A 19,667-nucleotide genomic window follows, 5' to 3' on the forward strand; every position below is an offset into this window, starting at 1 on the left:
CACGGAAATGCTTTGCCAGGAACTGCTTTACGCTGCTTCTGCTTTTTGGTGATCGCTTTAAAGTGAGACATTAAGTAATTAACTTCAGAATTACTTCACGAGTCCCTTGAATAAATCTCTTCTAAAGCGTGCTGAACAAATAGAGTTGGGAATTACATTTGCTACCCCAGATTCGTTTTATTTATTTTCTGCTTTAAACTACAACTAAAAGCCATTCTTAATTAAGGCTTTCAGAATTAAAACTGAGAACTGACAGGAATCATTTATCTGCTGTGTTCCCAAGCAAAGCTTCAGCTTTGGCTGTTTCTTGATGTAAAAGCACTTCAACCAAAATAGTTCCCTGCTCAGATTCAGATTTTTGTTATAGGAAACCGCAGCCCTGACATAATTAGCTGTTGGCTTACTAAATTCAGCCTTCAGGCTGTGCCCCGGATTCTAAAATAAATGCAGGACCTGAGCAAGCTTACATAAGAGAGCAGCGAGGTGATCTCTGGTGCCACAGGTGACAGGATTGGAGCAGCAGAGCGCAGCCACAGCACTCAGCTTGTCTGGTGATGAGGTGAAGGAGCAGCCCTTACATATCTCTAAAAGCTAAACTTTGGTGACTCTTCCATGTTTTAAGCAGGATAAAATGTGGAGCTGTTCTCTCAATCTGGGGTTTATGAATAAAAGTCCTCTTTTTCAGCTTTTTTCTGTAAGCTGGGGACTTCAAAAGTGCTACAGAGCTTTTAAGCTGAACGTCACGCTTTCATGGGTTCACAGGCACAGCTTAACAAGAAGCTGGGGCTCACTTTTCCTGGCCAAGGCTACGCATGGAAGGCAGCCTGGCTCGTTTCTAATCACAGAAACAGGGGCAACTCACTAAGGCAAACAGCACAGGAGGCACAGAAGCACACCTTCTGGAAGCCAGGCTCTCAGCTCTTCCCATTGCCCCTTCTACAGCAAAGATCGAAAGTGCTCTGCAGGTCCCTTACAAAGGCAGAGTTCTGGGCAACCGCCTGCCTTCCTGTGGGTTCCTCCCTTCCCATCAGATTCTGCTGTGTGGCTGCAGGGCCTAGGATTTGTTCTTCGTCCCTTTTTCTCTAACACCTAAAAAAAAAGCAGCTCCTGTGTCAACAGTGGTTCACACCTGACGTACTTGGTTATGCAAGCCAAAGAGTAAAGAACACAAAAATTTTAATTAGCAAACAACGCTTCACACAGACTTTGTTGGTACAACATAATTGTAAGTACATCTACAAACAAATACAGGATCTTTGGACTATGATTTTTTTGTTTTAAATATTTTATATGACAATGTGAACAAATCTGGAAAAAAAAAAAAACAAAGTACTTCAACCTTACGTTGAGGTAGCTGAACAGTGCCCTGTTCAGTGGCATGAGTTTCATTTCAAGTTCGTTACAGTGCACAAAAATGATGTTTTACAAACAAATGGAATATACAGGTCAACAAAGAGCTTTTTATTTAGAATGGCTTGAGAGATATATATTTCTGGCACTCTTATAACCACGTAGCTTGATGGAACTAAATTGGACGAGTATATGGTGCCAAATTAAGACATCTTATACAGATAGTCTGTTCCTCCCCATTTTTGTACTTCTCCATCCCCCACCAGGGAATTACAGAAGCTAGTACATTGGTTTTGCTACACTTCTGCTCTGTAAACCTTTGATCTGCAAATTTAAAGATTGAAAGGTGCATATGCTCATATTTATAAAATATATGGCTGTGACTCTCTTAAAAAGCTCAAGAATGGCAATAACAGAATACAGGCACTTCTATGTGAGGGTTACTTTAGACCTTAGGAAATTCCACTCTTTGTAAGCAATTCACATGACACCTGGATGAGTAAGTCAACATAATAGCTCCATTTTTTTTAAACTGTTATTATTTTTGAAGTATCACCCATCATTTTAATCCTGACAAAGCAGATTCATTCTTGTACCCAGACCACATATATTTAACAGAGCATCTCACAACAGCGACTTGACTGAGCTACCACCTTGCTGTAGCTTTCAAAGATTTTCCACAGCTGCTTTGGACTGAGTCCCAGACCACCACATCTTGAGGACATGCTGCACCACTTACAAGTCAGGCTGCAAAGCTGACAATACAAGCTCAGCCCGTTTTGCTTTCACCTAACGTAGGGCTCAGGGGACAGGAAAGCACTGCCCTCAGTGCATACAGTTCCAGTGGGGCTGGTATGCGTGAGAAAAACTGTAATTAATTTACATGTATTTTTTAAAAGTAAGCTTCTGAATGTGTCCTCCATTCCTAAGCACTGCATTTCACTACAACTGCTGTCTGTCACTAATTTAAACACCAGCAAAACTTCAGCACCAAGCAGGATTCACCAAAAGACTGTCTAAATTATTTCATAAAGCTCTTTCTTCACAGTGCAGGTGAAACCAGACCTGCTGCATCCAAATCTCAATGACTTTATTTTCATTAAAGTTTGGGTGAGGAGACCTGTGGCTCAGGTGTTCTGCTCACAAGCAGCAGCACAGGAGAGCAGCTCTGCTCAGCCATGCAGTGTGACAGCTTGCCTCTTATTGCTACCACTCATGGAAGAGATCAGCACTTAAAGATGAAAAAAAGAGGACTACGTAACTAAAACTGTTTTAGCATCAACTGGAACTAAAACCATCAATTAGATTTTATTGCATCAACTTATGATTTAATTATTAATACTAATAAACTGCATTCTACAGCTGTGTCTGAGCTCAGTCAGGTTGTACAATTTAACCTGAAAATGCAGCTGTGCCCCAGGTTTACTGTCAAAGCTCTCCATGCCCAGCTAACAGCTGTTCTCACAGAAACTGCTCCTGTGCAAGGCAACGTAAGTCAACGTTACTATAGAACTCTGTAAGTGGGAAAATTAATGTAATTTCCTTCAGAAAACCCATCTGTTTAATTAGAAGGTAAATACGTGCAGAAAAAAGTTAGAAAGGTGATAAGCCAGCCTTTGCTATTTGATGTATTTTGTTAAATCTTTCATTTACAGAAGCGTGAAGAGATTTCAAATGAATGAAGTACATCTCACAAATGCAAGCTGTCACTTTCAGGAGGTCTCCAGCTGCCTGGATGGCTCACCACCATATCCTACAGGAGACCAGCACTTGCTTGGATCATTCTATTATTGGCTTTACTCTCCATCACAGTGAAAAAAACAACTGATCACATTTCTATGAAAATGGAATAACTTCTGATTTTAGCAATCCTAACACAGTCACTTAGGGTCTAAGGAAATGCCTTTCCTTGAAGGCAATAGTAGGAAGCCTACGGATTACTTATGGCTTCACTACAAAAGAATAATCACTACTTCTAGCCACAAAGGAAATGTAAATCCAATAAGTGCTTTTTTTTTTCTCTCCTTTTTTTTTCTTTTTAGATAAATAAAAGCAAGAGCGGTTGAAATAAAACAAGTGCCTAGAATGCAGTGAATAAAATACCAGCCCCAGTTAGATGTAATCAATGCAGTTTCTATAATTCAAATTAAGGTGTCTGAGTCTGCTCAGTTGTTTATTTATGCCTGTAATAAATACTGCATTTACAACTTTGTGCCAATTAGTACAACTGAAATCACCCGTAGCATGGCACAACTAGAAGCTGTGTTTGTAAAGCTCATTACTGAAACCACCATGTCAGTTCACTGAGGGCTAAAGCTACTCCTTGTCCAGCTTTTACTGGCAGGCTTGTGTTCTCAGAAACTTGTTTTGGGATCTTTTTCCTCTGAAGGAATGCATGAACTACCCATTAACCTAGGATGTGTGGCCACACAGCAGTCCCAGATTGAATTTCTTGATGGAGTCAATTTGCAGTGCATGCACAGGTCACCTGCATGCAGTGTAGGCAGCAGTTCGTGTTTCCAAGTCACACCAAATAGACTGGGGGCTCACAACACAGTGCATGTATACGCAGATTTCTGCTGAGGAAATTCTGGCAGCTTTACTCAAGTCTAATAAAGAAAGACAATGTTCACTTGTAGAATCGAGGATTCTTTGCATGGCAATTTCTGAATTAACAAAATAATGAGCACGCAGAAGACATGCAGGAAAAGAACAGCAAGACCAATGAGAAACCAGTATGAAATACGTATCTGAGGTCCTTTTCTCACAGATACAAGGAACTAAGTGCTAACTTCCTACAGGAGCAACGCAGACTCCTTACATTATGCATAATACAGAACGGTTTACGGAAGAATTGCATTTAATGCTGTTTCACTTCCAAACAAGTAGGAACTGCTTTTGACTTATGAAGACCAATGTCATAGCAGGTCTCAGCCACCATACAGTTGTTGTTCAGAGCATGTATTCTATACACTGTTCAAAGAGAAGCATGGAAAGCACCACCTACAGAAGATGCCAGGAGTGCAGCAATCTAGCAGTATGGAAACGAGCTGTAGCATTTCTAGAGCAGCTAAATGCCAACACAGGATACATATTCCATTTGCATAACGAAGCTGAAATGTGTCTGTCTTCCATTCTTTGGTACCCTTATGGGAAAGTGCTATAAAATTTAACAAGAGGGGGAATAAAAGATATTACAGAAACCTGACAGTACAGAAATTACTCTCAATGTATATTTCTGATGAAAGAATGATGGTGAGAAATAAATCACACATGGAAAACTGACATTAATTTCTACTGCACTGTTCCATAAAGGCATGGAATGGGCAATAGTGCTGTCCTGGGTAAAAACATCAAGAAAAATTGTAGCATTCCACAACAGTTTGTTTGTTTTTCCTTCCCCCCCCACTGAAATTAATGAAAGTCAATGTTGGCCCCATGGAAGACGAGCTCCAGAAGCTGGTAGACAGAAAGCAGTAAAAAGTGCAAACAGCTTGTTGATTTAAAGCAAAAAGCAATTGATGCTATTCTCATTTTTGCCTTGTTTTTACCTGCCTCATTAGCTAGAAGCGATCATCCAAAAAATTCACTTGTTTTCCTTAGGAATTAACTACTATTAGCAACACTACCCCATCTCTGCCTATAGAAATGAGGTGGCTGGGCAGAGACTTGAAGCTAACAGAAAGCTGACCATTGGGGTGACATAAATAGCATTTATTACAACATATTCCTTCTCACATGGTACAAGCTGCCCTGTTAGTCCTACAGTTGAAAATAACCCTCCCTCCACCCACATACAAACACTCCAAAACCAAATCCCAGACACTCCAGAAGTGAAGCTAATCTCAACAGCAACCGGAGTTGATATAAAAAATAATTAAAAAAAAAAATCTGTCCATCTACAACGAAACACCAATACTTCCAGTTTTGTTTTTAGAAGGGCGAGCCTTCTGTCAGCAAATCCCCACTGCCATCAACTGATCCATGCCTTGGCTTAGCCAAGCACTCTGACACCTGCACTCACGGTTAAGGATGCGCTCGGCTGCACTGCGCTATCAGAGCCATAGTTACAAGCAGAGAGTCAGGATCCAACAACTGTGCATGAGCTCTCAGTCTGTGTATTCAAAGACATCACAGCAGGCTGCTTTGGGAGGAAAAAAGCCTTCTTAGGCTACAGTAGGACTGGGGACAAATAGAAAAACATTCGAAGTATTTGAACAGAAATAGCTGAAAAATGATCAAAGCAGTTTTTTGTGCACTGCTAGAATCATCATTCCCCCCTTCCCCCGTTGTACATACAGGATAAAAACACTATAAATAGAGCAGCTCACTTTCCTATAGAGGATGAACACATAAATAACACATTTTGAAACAAAAAATCATAGTGCAAAAATAAATTATCAAACGGAAGTCGTGAACATTGTTATACACAATGCTATATAAAACCTGATCCATTTGGAAAAGACCACGCAGTTCATTGAAATAATGCATAAACATTATTAATTCTGCTTCACATTAAACTGCACAGTTCACCCTTTACCCACTACAAAAAAAAAATAAATTAAAAAAACCTCTTAAGCTTTTTAAAAGGTTTATGGCAAACAAGATCACTTTTTGTTTTATCACATTTGTTATTAATTTAGCAGTGCAGTAATTGAATAATCATCTCAGAAACCGAGTTCCAAATGGAAACTATTAAAGTAACCATAAACATCCCTTGCTCCTTTTAACTTATTTTCTCTGAAATTCAGGCTGGAAACATTCGGACACAAATCTGTAAGACATTACTGCAGTCAGATGAAGTTACAAGAAACACTCTACAGCCGAGCACTGCGGGAGACTCCACAGCTCTCCTCACCATCACCGCGATCTTGTACGAGACATGAATGTAAGGACACGTCTGATGCCATTCAAGCGGTCTTTGAGGGATTTCATGGCAAGGAAAGGGAGCTGGGCTCTGTTCTCAAGTGGAAGGACAGCTAGGACCCACCAGCACCAGGCTGGCCCGTTAGGGTTAGCCTGCAGTAAGGGGAAAGAAGCAGAAGTTGGAATACAAGTACATGGTTAGGGCTCAGCTTTGCAGGTTTGCTTTGAAAACACACCATCTCGATAGCAGACTAGCAAGGAGGGATCTTATTGCTAGCCTGAGTACAGCTTGACCTGAAACAAAAACTGCAGCCAAGCTGTACTTTTTTTTCTTTTTTTTAAAGCAAAAAGTCTGTAGGTTGGCTTTCTACATTTTTTCCCCTAATTCATTATCTGATTCAGTTGTTTGGGATACCTATGTCCCTTCTTCGTACTTCATACTTGTTTCATATTTAATTTCTGTTGTTACATTCTGTTCTTTCAGGACCCCTGTAATTTGCAGTCCTTGAGCCAGAGCAATGAGTTTCCTTCCCCATTTTCTCTTACTCATTTAATTGGGGAAGTAGAGTAGGCAAAAAGGCATTCACATCTCCCGGGATTCATTGTGTGGGTGAAGTACTCTCAGGAAGTTACCAACATTACGTATGAGCTTTCTGTTCACAATAGTGCTGCTACTGGTGCATGGCAACATAACCCAGATGCTCTGCTTACGCAGGGTAAGTGATGAACATTCTTATTTTTCCTCACTGAAGATGATGCTTCCCAGCTTATCAGCTATCCTTGCTACCCGTGTCTCTGAAGTTACATAAGCCACTGATTCTGGATACCTGTGGGTCAGGATCCTTAGCTGGCATTGGACCAAAGTGACTGAGAATTCTACTCTTCAGTGCTTGCTTGAGTGAATTAAACCACATATATGCCTGATCGTAGACAGAATCGTGGAGAACAAGCAGTGCAGCGTAGTCTTGTCCTTGCACCTGAAATGAGATGGGGGAGGTTACTGTTACTGTGATCTGCCTGCTGGGGAGGGCACAGTGTTCATTTTCAGGGCTTCTTGGGGGGGGGAGGGACAAAGGAAACAAGCAAAAAGTACCAAGGGAGTTCTAAAACAAATCAGGAATGCTAGCTTTTCTTTTTCTTCCCTAAAAACAAACTCATTTATCCATTACTTCCCTTTTTATCTCATGTTCCAAAGCAAAGGCACACATTTGCAGGACAAGCACCTCTGGAATGCTATGTGAAACATTTTTTTCATAAACATCACACAACACAGAACAAAAGATTATGAAAATAGCTGAAGTTCATTTAGCACCTTCTCTATTACAGAGCTATGACATCTCCCAGCTTTAACCACAAGTTAGGAAATACCACGGATTGGTTTACCAGAACCTGTTCCACAAAAAAGTTCACCAAATACATGGGCTCGGAATTTCAAACGTCACACAGCTTAAATATTTCTGCATTCACCTTTTGATCCTCGATGTACTCAATATCTGCTGTGTTGTAGCCATCACGCTGGCTGTGCTGTATCACCTTAAATCTCCTCTTGCCAATGCTGTCTACAACAGAGCGACCATCAGCAAAGAATTCAACATTTCTTATCTCCAGAATGCAGCCATAATCTGCAAACCTATTTAAATCAGAACAAAAGCAAGTAAACAACTCTTACTCTCCCCACCCTTAGTTCCAAAGAACTGCCATACAGCCACTGCCTACCACAAAGGTATTTACTGGTGTCAGCTCATTTCTATTGTTCATAGTACTGAGCTGCAGTAGCTCAAATTATTCAACGATTGTTTTTAAAACTACCAGGAATATTCAGGCTGTCAGATCTGATTAACATTAACTACATGCTTTGGAGTACAGATCACTTCTTACGAAAGTTATACAGCTTGGAAACATACTTTGTCCATAACTCCAGCAAGTTCACACATTTTGTACAGAACAAGTGCAATTCACAATATTGGAACTACAGAAGGACTATAAATGTTATAAATAAAAAGCTTCCCCACATTCTCAACTGATGTTACTTCATAGGTAGGGATTTTGAGCATGTCATTCTTCTTTTTATGGCACATATACCTCGTGGGTACACTCACTAAAGACGTGAAGAAAGCTAAATGTGGACATTAAGGCCCTGGCTTTTAAGACTGCCTGTAAATGGCACGATGCAAATGCTCAGCTAACTCTTAGGAAGATACCGTTCTACCTCTGCAGCATCCAACATGCTCAGAGCAGTGAAGACAGAAGTGCATCCCAATAGTTTAACTATTTTCCAATTTTAAAAACACACACCACCATACTTTACTGCTGTTTGAACTTGATGGCTTGTGACAAAGCATTACAGAGATTTCAAGAGTGGAAAACACACTTCCTTTCCATGTATTTTAAGAGGTCTGAGGCTCAACTTTGTGCAAGAACCCACAAGCTCCATATGCTTCAAGAATAACAGGCAGCTGTATTAGGCAGAATCCAACTGCTCAGAGGAGTAACTCCAGCCTTCTCCATGTCTTTAACTGGCAGCGAAACCTCCTCTACTGGAGAACTACGAGAGATGGCCACAGCACAAGCTCATCTGCACCTCTCTCCAAAAAGCCTTGCTCCAGATTAAGTGGGGTAGACCAGATGGTCCAAACGTGCTGCTCACTCACCCCTTCACAGGGTCACTAATGCACATCCCAAATTGCTTGGTGCCAGTCTCCATGCACCTTCGAATCATCAGGCGATAACAGGGCTCAAAGATGTGCAAAGGACATGGGACTGTAGGGTAAGCCATTGTGCAGACAAATATGGGAACATTCTTATTGAGGCTGTAAGAAAACACAAAAAACACAACCAGATGACGTTTTACCAAAATACTGACAAGCTATAAACCACATGCATTTCATGCAAGAATGTTCTTTAGAATTTTCCCTACTCAGTAATTTCCAACCCCCAGCCAGTGAAACTGCTTTCACCCAGTGTCTTGCTCTGTGGCTTTCATGGAGGGCTACCAAGAGCAAACATTACATTTACAGCTTGTCTAAAAGCAACATCCCAGATTTCTTCTTGTGTTTGTTGCTTAACACAGTGTGCTCTGAGTAAGCATAAAAACCAGATGATTTCACCAGGACCCCATTCTCTTTAAATCACTGATATCAAAGATGAAGCTCTGGTGTCAGCATCTATTGAGTGGCAACCAGCCCACAGGGCTGCGATGGGATCTGGATCCTATCAGCTCCCTTCCAGCCCAAGCCATCCTGTGGTCTGAGCGCATCCTGCAGCAGCAGGAGCCATTTGTTAGCTAACAGCAATCGGATCAGAAGAGGATTTTAAGGAAATGGATTACATACTTGGAAAGCTCTGCTATTTCCTCTTCATAAATCTTTCTTCTTTCAGTGAGTTCCTCTGGAAGATATCTAGCTATTAACTCCTCCATTAGTACTGTTTTGCAGTATTTCCTCATAGCCAAGCACTGCAGAAGGAAGCAAACAAAAATCACAGGCAGTTACACATAGTGCCTAACATTTCAAAGTACACACACAGCACTCATCTGTTAGCTCCATTTTCTTATGCCTACAGCACAAACTTATTTTCTAAGCTTGCACCACCACTGAAGTTATTGAACTATTCCTGATGCTGGGGGCATTGTCTCAGGTAACCTGTAGACAATCTGCCCTCTCTTCTCAGACGTCCCAAATACAGGAAAGGTCTGACCAGACGAGACCATCCAAGCTCTGTGAGTCACAGGAATCACAAAGACATTTGCAACCACCTTTTTCTTAACTTACACAAAGCTTAATTTGAGTTTGGAGGGTTTCTAAAGGTGCTGCTTGATCTTAATTCTGTGCTCTTGAATATATGCTGAGAACATGAGCTTCATTACCTCTGAGAGCCCTTCTTTGCACAGGGGACATTTGGGGTTGTGATCCAGGCATCTCTCAAGACATTTGAGACAGAAGGTGTGTCCACAAGGCGTGGTGACAGGTTCATAGAAGAGCCTGGATTGGGAAATCCAAAAACAAGACGACAACAATATCGTGTACCAAAGTAACAGAAAGAGATGTTACCAAAAAAAAAGCTGCATTTATCCACTAATTTAGCTACTGACTGCTCTACAGGTAAAGTTGTTCCTTGTTTTTCAATTCTTCATCCAACTCTTGTCTTTATTCAGCTTACACTGTTTGTTATTGCTGTCTAATGTGAAAGGCAGCCTCTGAGCTCAGATTGCAGTGCATGTGATGTGTACAGCTTCAGGTCCAAGCTTCATTTTATTCAACACAAGTGATGAACAGAAAATGAAGCCTAATCATCCAACTTTTTCTAATGAAATTGAGCAACACTTACACAACCAGTAGTATGGAACTCATGTGGGTACTTGGATGTGCAGAGCAAAGCACAAAACAGTCATTTTGCAGCAACAGGCCAGACAAGTGACTACAAAAAAAATGGATTATTACCAACTCTAACCTGCACTGGGAAAGCAGTTCTGTTGGAACAGATTGTTTTTAACCTTCAACCTGCTTGTCTGGAAAAGCAATTATATTAAGTTCATGTTTCAGCTAGGAAAATATTTCAGTCCATAGGGCCAAGATTTTAAAATAGCTCAGGGTCTAACCTGCTCATCCCAGGTACCTCTGTGACACTTATTTCTACATACAGATTTTTGGCTTATTACAATTATGTGATATTGCAAAGTGAGGTTTCCTTGACAGTAAGTACATCTGACAGATGTAAATTATTTAAGTTCTTTTTTTCTTTTTAAATACAAAACATTCCAAACTAGAAAGGAAACTCTGGCATATATTCCACAGCATACTGTCTAAGCACTTCAGGGTCTCAATTACTAATTCTCCTAATTTATCAAGCTTATGAAAGCAGCAAACTAAGTTCCATTATACGCATGGACGTTATAAACCCATATTTATTAGTACCTTTAACAAGATGACTACTTGTACACTGGCTCCTTACAAAACTGCCACAGCCACCTTATTAAATGTCATTAGTAACTGCAAATATTGACATTTAAAACAACAGAACACAAAGAGGCATCCAAAAAGCCACACCTATTACTGCAATGGGACTGTATGGTTGAAAATCCTCGTTAGCTGCTTTACAAACAGAAACCTCACTGCACTATGCTATTGTTTGAACTACAGCAAATGTCAGACTGCATTGTTTCAGGGAGCACTGGTTTGTAAATGTTATTATTTGGTAGCTGTTAGTGTATCTGAAGACAAGAAATTCCAGTTGAGATGAGTGATCCTGCTCTGCCTCCACTGAAGCCACCAGCAGCTTTCTGCTAAGCAGCAGAAAATGAGCATCCGTTGCTGTGAGCACTGCTTCCTCCCTTCTCCCTGTACTGCTCCAAGCATTGCTTATTCTCTGCTTGCTGCTGGAGCTGCTGTGGATCGATAATGTTTGGGCCACTTCACCAGACAAGTAGGCTAATAGCAGCTCCCTGTGAGCAGGTCAGTGGGTTACTGGGTAATCAGTCCAAAGCGTCTCCGCATCCAAATCCCTAAAATACTCTTGAAGAACGTGGCAGGAAATAATTATGACCTATCTGCATTAATAGCATGATGAAAGTCTAGTGACAGACTGCCCTCACTGTTACAGTGCTGCAGAGCTGCTGCCCTGCAGACGTCAGGTGCTGAGTGCACCCACAGCCACAGAGCCAGCAGTCCTCAAGCTCAACGCCTTCAGGAACGCGTGCTAGTCTGCCTGTTTCTGATTTAACAGGGGATGAGGAAGTAGGGCTAATTAAATTCATTAAAAGCATCTGAAAAGCATTTTGTGGACATGATTCTAAACATGCAGTCATTAAAAGCAGCTCGGACCCATTGTGTGGCTTTCTGCAAGAAGAAAGTTCTGCTCTTAGCAGTACCAGTGTTTTGACAGCTGTGTACACTTCTGGAGCACGTTTCAGCTGCAGGCAGACAGAGAGAGAGGGGGCACATCTGACTTATCCCAGGCAGAAGCAAGCTTTTGCAGATTTTTCCCTCAAAGATGTTAGTGTTTCAAATAAAAGCAGGCAACCCCCTTCACCAGCATACAGCAAAGCACAGCAGAGCCATGTTTGCCCAGTCACAGCCCTTCAGAAAAAAATCCACAAAGCCACCTGCTATTCAAGTAATATGGTGCAAGATGAACCAAAACATATTGTATAGATAAAACTGAGCCAAACATGAGTGGCACAAAGCAGAAATCAAGACCCTTGTAAAATATCTTCTCTATTTTCTACAAGAAATTTGTAACAAAACCCCTTTTTTAACTTTTTTTTTATATAAAACATAGCCATCAGTAAAATAGATGACAACTCAAGAGTTTTGTTTGTTTTTAAATAAAGTTATTGCTGTCCTTACGGCTAGATCTGTTATTTAACTGAAGGAAGAGATCGCAAGACTCAGTAACAAAGGAATTCAGCACATCTGTTGAGCAACACAGGAAAAACATGCTCCTAAGATCCACCTTGTTGTAACAGCAAGAACACTATTTTATATGCAATCTTGGTGTGCTCATAATATTCATTAGCTATTTCATGCACTATGATGTCATACACAGCTCTATAAACTCCAAAGGAGACACCTTTGGCTGTGTGCACTGCACCAGTGGTGGGTGCATGTAACTGATGGGAAGAGGAAGTGTGACAGCTCCACTAACGTGCTCAGCTCTCACTGTGACCTCATGTCCTTCCCATTGCCAACATGGGGCAGCCCAACCTTTCACCACGGTGCTGAGAACCAAAGGTTGAGAAATACATCAATGGAAAAACAATTCTAATAAAGACCAGTTTCAGGTTAGTGGGAAAACTACATACCAGCTGAGCTAGAAGTTACCTAGATTGTAAAAGAGGAGGCGTTTTCTACAAGCTCAAGACATCCATGAGAAAATAACGGATACCTCATGCACAGGGAGCAATCCAGATCTGATGGATCCACAGATTCAAATGGAGTATGTTGCCCAGTGCTACTTCCCTTGGTATCGACTGTATCTAGCAACAAGAAGAAAACACATTACCATATGACTGCACACTGCTGGGAAAGCACATCCAGCCTCTGCAACTACAACCAACTACTGATGTTTAAACTTTGACGTGCAAGCTGCTGAACCACTGAGCATCACTGCAGTATCTCCTACACACAGCATCACATCCAGCTCTGGCACAAGTAAGCCACCAGTCCTTAACTGCAGTGACACTACATTGACGTGCAGAGCACTGAATTTAGTGCTGCATTAACAGCACCAAAACACCCTGTGCCAGAAGTATGACAGGGGACAGGTTTTTCTGTCACACCACTGTAAATATATCCCACACTATGAAAAAAGGCTGCACATCAGGTGTTCATGCAAACAGAACTCATGCTTTTAAACTTTTTTTTTTTTTAAACTGATTCAGAAGGTGGCAGAAGCATGCATGGCATTAATGTTGCTCACAAAATCCAGTGCCCTGCCAACAAACAAGCAATCATCTCAGCTCCCCTAGCTGCCTTTTTAGACTAGCACTTCTACAAGAAGTGTTCCACATTGTGCCCTGATTAAACTAATGAGAAAATATTAAAAAATGAAGTGCAATTTGGGTCCTTCTAGGCTTTTATGCAAGCAAAGATTCCACTGATGGTACCTCAGTTCCACATACCTTTCTTCAGGAGCTTGCAGGGCACCTCTGCAGCCCTCGCCTCCTCCAAGCAGCCTTTCCTTTTCAGGAGGCCACGCTTCTCAGACACGAGGAAGGCAGGCTCTGGCACGGAGGTGGGCTTGTTCTCCTCCTCTGAGCAGTCCTTTCTACTCTCTGTGGTTTGCATGGACTTCCTTAAACTGCCAGAATTAGTTATGTTTGGTTCCTCTTGAACAGGAAAGCCCTTTTTCTGTTCCACATTTACCTGTTCAAAGAGAGAGCTGACATTAGAACATCCACCCTCATCCACAAGGTAAGGAAAAACACCCAAACCTGTCAAGCCCTTCATGCTGTGGCTCACCAGGATGGACTTTGTAGCTCAAGAAGAACAGTTTGAGGATTGCTCTGTAGGGGCATGGCTTTAATGTCAGATGTATGCAGACAATACCCACCCCCCAGCACCACTCAGTACTTCCAGCCCTCATGTGTGGCTTTACTGCTTGCTCCTGGAACTCAATTTAGGCAGAGAACCATCTAAATCTCAGGTTTAATATGCCGCTGTCACTTAATCTATACCTTAATAATCTAATCTCACTAATATGTACTGTTTATACCATGAGGATAAGGTACCAACCATCAAAATGACCAGAACTACATGAGGAAGCAGTATCAACACCAAATTGACTGCAGGAAAGAAGAGGCACAGAGCTCCTTTCTATGTGATAGACTTCCTTCACAAAAGATCAAACAACCATTGCTGCTCCTGTTGCAGCACAGAGCCACGGGACATCACTGTCTGCCTGTCACATCCACATCACAGATGAACCCAAAAGCAGATCCTGCAGTAATGTTTAACACGTAGAAAGATGAGAGAGCTGTCCCTCAAATGACTGACATCATGACCGGGTCCTGTGGGAGGATTTCCTTTCAGAACAGTCCTTCCAGTAGGCACTGCTTATCCTCAGCAAGGCTGAGCAAACACCCACCACTTCCGTTTCCTAGGATCAGTAAAGTTCTCCCCTACAGATACAGTATAGGGCAGATCATATCCTCACAGTTCAGGTTTTAATGAAGTCCTTACCCAACCCTGCTAACTTAAACCTTCCCAGCAGTTCTCAGTACTCTGGCTGTGAGAACAAACTCATAGAGCAGTGTAAAACACTGCTAGCCCACAATGATCTCTCAGCGTACAGAACCTGAACACAGGATGATTTTTTTCTGACATAGGGTCAGTTACAGCTAAAACCCCAAATTTGGGCACTGAGGCCTTGGAGGACATCCCAATCCACGCGGCAGAGGCTCTGTTTTCCTGCCAGTTGCTTGGATGGGCTACAGACAGCTCAATGCCTGCATGCATTTGGTGGAGAAGTCAGCTCAAGAGGCTTCAGCAGATCTGCATTGCTTTCTGTAAGGCAGTACATCAGAGAAAACACACCATCCCATCTCCCAGAGATGAAAAGGAAAGGCTTCCCCACGTGAACACAGAACACACAGCAAAATGAAGAACCACACAGCAGACTCATTCATTACCTTGAGCAACCTCTGCAGGGCATGGCTGGTGCCTCCAGATCCCACTGAACTTAGGAGGTTCCCCTTTAATCTAGAGTGATGTGACAACAGCTGCAGGATATCGGGTAAGTGTTCCTGAGCATTTCCCGGGATGAGTGAAAACAAACTAAGTAGAAGCTGTGATATAAAACAGAATACTTCACTGCTTAGTTCTTTCCTCGCAACCTCCACACGACAAAGCAAGTAAGGGAGTGGCTGACAGAAATACCATTCATTTGAAAAAACAAAAACCCTTTTAAAGAGCCCTTCTGACAGGGATGAGAGGAAAATGGCAAAGTTGGTGCAGTGCGGGCCCCACAGACAGATTTTGGGAGCTGAATAAGACCATGAATCACAGACCACCCTCCAGTTACACGCACACCCTTGTCCTGTGGCTCAGAGCTCACCAGAAGTCCCAACACCTTGTTTTTGTTTTTCATTTCTTTTTTCTGCACATCAGAAACTTTCAGCAGCTTTTATGGAGCACAGGCTCCATAAAATCCACTCATCTCACAGGCTTCACCCACATGCACTTATGCAGTTCCAATGCACTAAGTTGCAACTATTTCTAATTCATTTATATGAGAATACCAAAAAAAACAAGGGCAGCAGAAAAATGCCATTCCTTCGTTTGCTATCAGAAAATGGGTGAACTTGCATGAGCAGCAGCTTGCTGCCACTTGCAGGCACATTTCCAGTGATCATAAAAGAAACAGACTACGGGAAATTCATTCAAGAAATGGATTTCAAAATAGTGCTGAAGTGATCCTGCCGCAGTTTGAGGAAGCTGCATGACAGCTCTGATCCCACACCATGGACAGGCAGCTAGCAAGGGCAGAACACCACAGCTGTATCCAAAGGATCTGGTAAAAAGCAGTATGTCATTGTTATGCAAACAGCCTTGGAAACAGCCCAGGAAGACATTGCATCATGGATGAACTCTGTGTCACACAAGTCATTCTGTCGGCCGTAATCAGCCGTGTTTTCCTCAGATCCCCACTGCTTGAAATTGGGCGTCTCAGACAAAGCTGCTTGGGGTCTGAATTCAGAAATGTATCTGAACATACACTCTTCCTGCTCTAGTGCACTGCAACTCTCCCAGCATGACTATGAAAACAAATTATGATACAATGACAGCAAAACTCTGCACGGAACACTGCAGGGAAAAAAAAAGTCCTACCAAATCCCAAAACCAAAACATGACCAAAAAATAAATCAGGAACTAGAACCCTATGCAAAGTGAGATAAAAGACCTGACTGCACTACGGCCACCCAGGTTATAAACCCGGTTACTTTCATGAGCAGTGCTTCACTGCAGGAGTGCCACAGTGCTCTCAGAGCATTCCAAGTCACAGCTCTCCAACCCCAAAGCCGGGTGCGGTGCTGTGAAGGAGTGTGCAGTGCAATGAAACCAGAACGACTCTGTTTTTATTACCTCGAGGTGTCACTGCTGTGGTGCAAAGCCTTTCGGCTGCAACAAGAGAGATCAATTGTCAAAACCCCCATTCACAGTAATTGTGGTATTACTTAGGAGGTGGACAACACAGCACAGCACATTGTACAGAATCCCTTTAAGAACACACACAACAGCCTTGGCCGTGACTGAAAGAAAAAAACAGCTTGCTGATCTGCTTTGCTGGTTTTAGCATTAATTATTAGCAGCAACCCTTATAAACTGTTTTAAAGCAGCTCTTCACTGAATGCTTCACTCCCCACCTTTGTCATAGCACAGCCGTGGTGGAGGAAAGCAGCTGCTCCCAGCAGAGCATGACAAGTGCTGCATGTTGGCTCAGCATGCCAGCCCCATGCAACACACCATACCAGCTCCCTCTTGCTCACTGGCAAGGTGGTGCCAAGCCATGAAACATGAGAAGCTTGCCAACAGGGAATCACAGAGGTCTGTGGGTGGTGATTATTAGCAATTCACTTTTACTTCAAGTTTTCTGGTCTTAACACTGTTTCCACACAGCACCTATCTGCTTAGTGCCTGCACTCTTGCTACCTCCCTACCTTCAAAGAAGGGGCAGACATCAGCCCAAAAGTGAGCAGCAGTCAGGACAACCCTCCCCCCAGGACTCTCTGCAGTAATGAGGGGGGAGGAAGGAGAAACACTCTTACCCTATGATAGGTCACTGAAAACAATGCAGTTTGGATGATTTGGGGACCATACCTTCTGAGCCTCAGACTTGGCCGTCTTGTTCCCCATGTCCAGAGCAAGGCAGAACAGAAACTCTCTTAAAGCTTCTTCTGTTTTCCCTAGATTAGCCAATGCCTGGCCTTTCCTTAAGTGACCCTGCAATGAAACACAGCCATCATTACAGCCTTTGTTTCTTCTGTTGTGGGACCTTGCACTAAGAACAAGGTGAAGCGACAGATCCTCCAAAGAGTTGGGCAGGGAGAGCTCACTGACATGGCTCCTCAGCCTGTGACACAAGCAGTGCCCAAGTTTCACAGCACAATGATGAGAGCCCATACACCTGAGAGCCCTAGCAGTAGAGCTGAGATGTTCTCTGGGCAAAACAATTCCCACAGTGTCCCTGAGCCCAGCTGCTCTTGGACAAATCTGCTCCCTCCACACTAAGGTTCTAACAAGTGAACGCTTTCTTCTGTCAAGACAGAAGCACAGCACTCAGTTTTTAGAGACAGTTCACAGGTTCAACATCCCCGGTGGGTCACAGACAGCAACACCAACTCCTCCTGTAGGATGACTGCTCTTCCTTAACCCCACTGAGCCCCAAGACAAAATGGCTCAGTGCCCGTGAGTCACAGGAGCCTCCCCAGCTCTGAGCAAGGAACAGTTTTCCACCCAGAGCAGCACCCAGGTCTGCAAGCACAGCGTGCTGGGGCTCAGGACTCACTTTAAGCCAGTAGGGTTGCAGCCTGCATGCTGCCTCGGCATCGTGCAGCGCATCCTCACAAGCTTTCAGAGTCGAGTTAATCTGGGACCGGTTGCTGTATAGCAAGTGGTCATTGGGAGCTGCAGGAAACAAAAGTTGGTCGATTAACCCAGTTTAGAAGCAGTTATGTAAGCTTTACTCCTTAGAATTTTATTTTTAAACATGCTTCGCGCCTCCCAAATTGCACCGAAACCCAAAATAAGCAGCCCTGAAATAACTCCGTAGTAAATGAAATACGGAAACCTCCTTTGTGCAACTCCAGCGAAACGGCGGCGGTGTATTACATAACTCCGGGCAAATTGCATAAACGGGCACCGGGCGGGGAGCGACCCGTGTGGGGAGACCGGGCGGGCGCCGGCAGCAGGCGGGGACGCCACGACGGCTGCGGATCGCAGGGACAAAAGCCTTCGCTAACCGGGTTTGCGCACGTTCAGCAGCCGCACGAGGAGCAGCGGCACGGAGCAGCGAGACGGGGCTGCGCTCGAAGCTCCGCGCTGCGCTTCGGCCGCCCGCGCTCACTGCGGAGCAACACGCCGCGAGCCCTCCTGTCCCGTCCCTCCCCTCCGCTCCGCAGGCGGCCCGCGGCCCGGCCCCTCTGAGGAGCGCAGCGCGGTGCCGGGGAGCCCCGGGGGCGGCGGCCCCGCTCCCGCCCCGCGGTTACACAACGGCGCCGGGGGGGCGGGGGGCGGCCGGGCCGCGGGCTGCCACCTTACGCAACCGCCGCTCTCCTGACCCAGTTCCGCTTCGGAGCTCCCCCCGCCGCCCGCCCCGGGACCCGACTCCGGCCGCCCGGGGACGCGGGCGTTACCTAAGCTGAGCGCCTCGTCGTACTTCTGCAGGGCGGCGTGCAGCTTCTTCTCCCGGTACAGCAGGTTCCCCTCGTGGCGGAGCTGCGAGGCCCGCACCTGCCGCGGGAACCACTTGCCCAGCAGGTTGCTGAGGATGACGTTGACCCGCGGCAGCCGCCCGCCGCCCTCCTGGCGGCACAGCACGCAACGCGCGGCGGTCGCGCGGTCCTCCCTCTCCAGGCACTTTTTGCAGAAGGTGTGTCCGCAGGGCAGCGACACGGGCTCGAAGAGGAACCCCTGGCACTTGCGGCAGCGGCAGCCGTCCCAGTCCCGGGGCTGCGGGGCGCCGCTCCCGGCCGGCAGCCCCTCCTTCAGCCGCACGCCCTGCGCCAGGCACTCCACCAGCTTCTCCAGCTGCTCGGCGCGCAGCTGCCGCTGCCGGGACGCCAGCTGGTACAGCGGCAGCGCCTCGTGCAGCCGCCCGCCGAAGGCCAGCGCGTCGGCCCGCCCGAGCAGCGTCCGCCACTCGGGGCCGCGGCCGCCGCTCGCCGCCTCCGAGTTCTGCGCCTGCAGCGGCTCCGGGCGGGAGCCCATGGCGGGCGGCGTCTCTCAGCACGAGCG

General features: G+C 44.6%; 1 protein-coding gene across 3 annotated transcripts; it reads right to left on the bottom strand.

Annotated features, from left to right (window-relative positions):
• Positions 1-1,440: 1,440 nt before the first annotated feature.
• LONRF3 (LON peptidase N-terminal domain and ring finger 3) lies at positions 1,441-19,655 on the bottom strand. Of its 3 annotated transcripts, none has more exons than XM_048959517.1 (12): positions 19,067-19,655; positions 18,220-18,338; positions 17,532-17,654; positions 15,344-15,499; positions 13,835-14,078; positions 13,099-13,183; positions 10,082-10,196; positions 9,549-9,670; positions 8,868-9,026; positions 7,684-7,846; positions 7,044-7,193; positions 1,441-6,369 (listed from the first exon to the last, which is right to left on the bottom strand). In XM_048959517.1, the coding sequence occupies exons 1-12, from the start codon at positions 19,638-19,640 to the stop codon at positions 6,211-6,213; spliced, it is 2,169 nt and encodes a 722-aa protein (XP_048815474.1). In that variant the 5' UTR covers positions 19,641-19,655; the 3' UTR covers positions 1,441-6,210. The 3 variants fall into 3 exon arrangements, with proteins under 3 accessions (XP_048815474.1, XP_048815473.1, XP_048815475.1); XM_048959516.1 differs by having other exon boundaries at positions 13,099-13,189; XM_048959518.1 differs by lacking the exon at positions 15,344-15,499 and having other exon boundaries at positions 13,099-13,189.
• Positions 19,656-19,667: the final 12 nt, after the last annotated feature.

This window comes from Lagopus muta, chromosome 13 (genome assembly GCF_023343835.1).
Source record: "Lagopus muta isolate bLagMut1 chromosome 13, bLagMut1 primary, whole genome shotgun sequence".
Classification (NCBI taxonomy): domain Eukaryota; kingdom Metazoa; phylum Chordata; class Aves; order Galliformes; family Phasianidae; genus Lagopus; species Lagopus muta.

Bases quoted from the DNA above. Each gene is read 5' to 3' on its own strand.
- LONRF3 (XM_048959516.1), bottom strand. From the start codon at position 19,640: ATGGGCTCCCGCCCGGAGCCGCTGCAGGCGCAGAACTCGGAGGCGGCG. The intron at 18,339-19,066 runs GTAACGCCCGCG...TGTTTCCTGCAG, and splicing joins CGACGAGGCGCTCAGCTTAG to CTCCCAATGACCACTTGCTA. The intron at 7,194-7,683 runs GTGAATGCAGAA...ATCTCATTTCAG, and splicing joins AGTACATCGAGGATCAAAAG to GTGCAAGGACAAGACTACGC.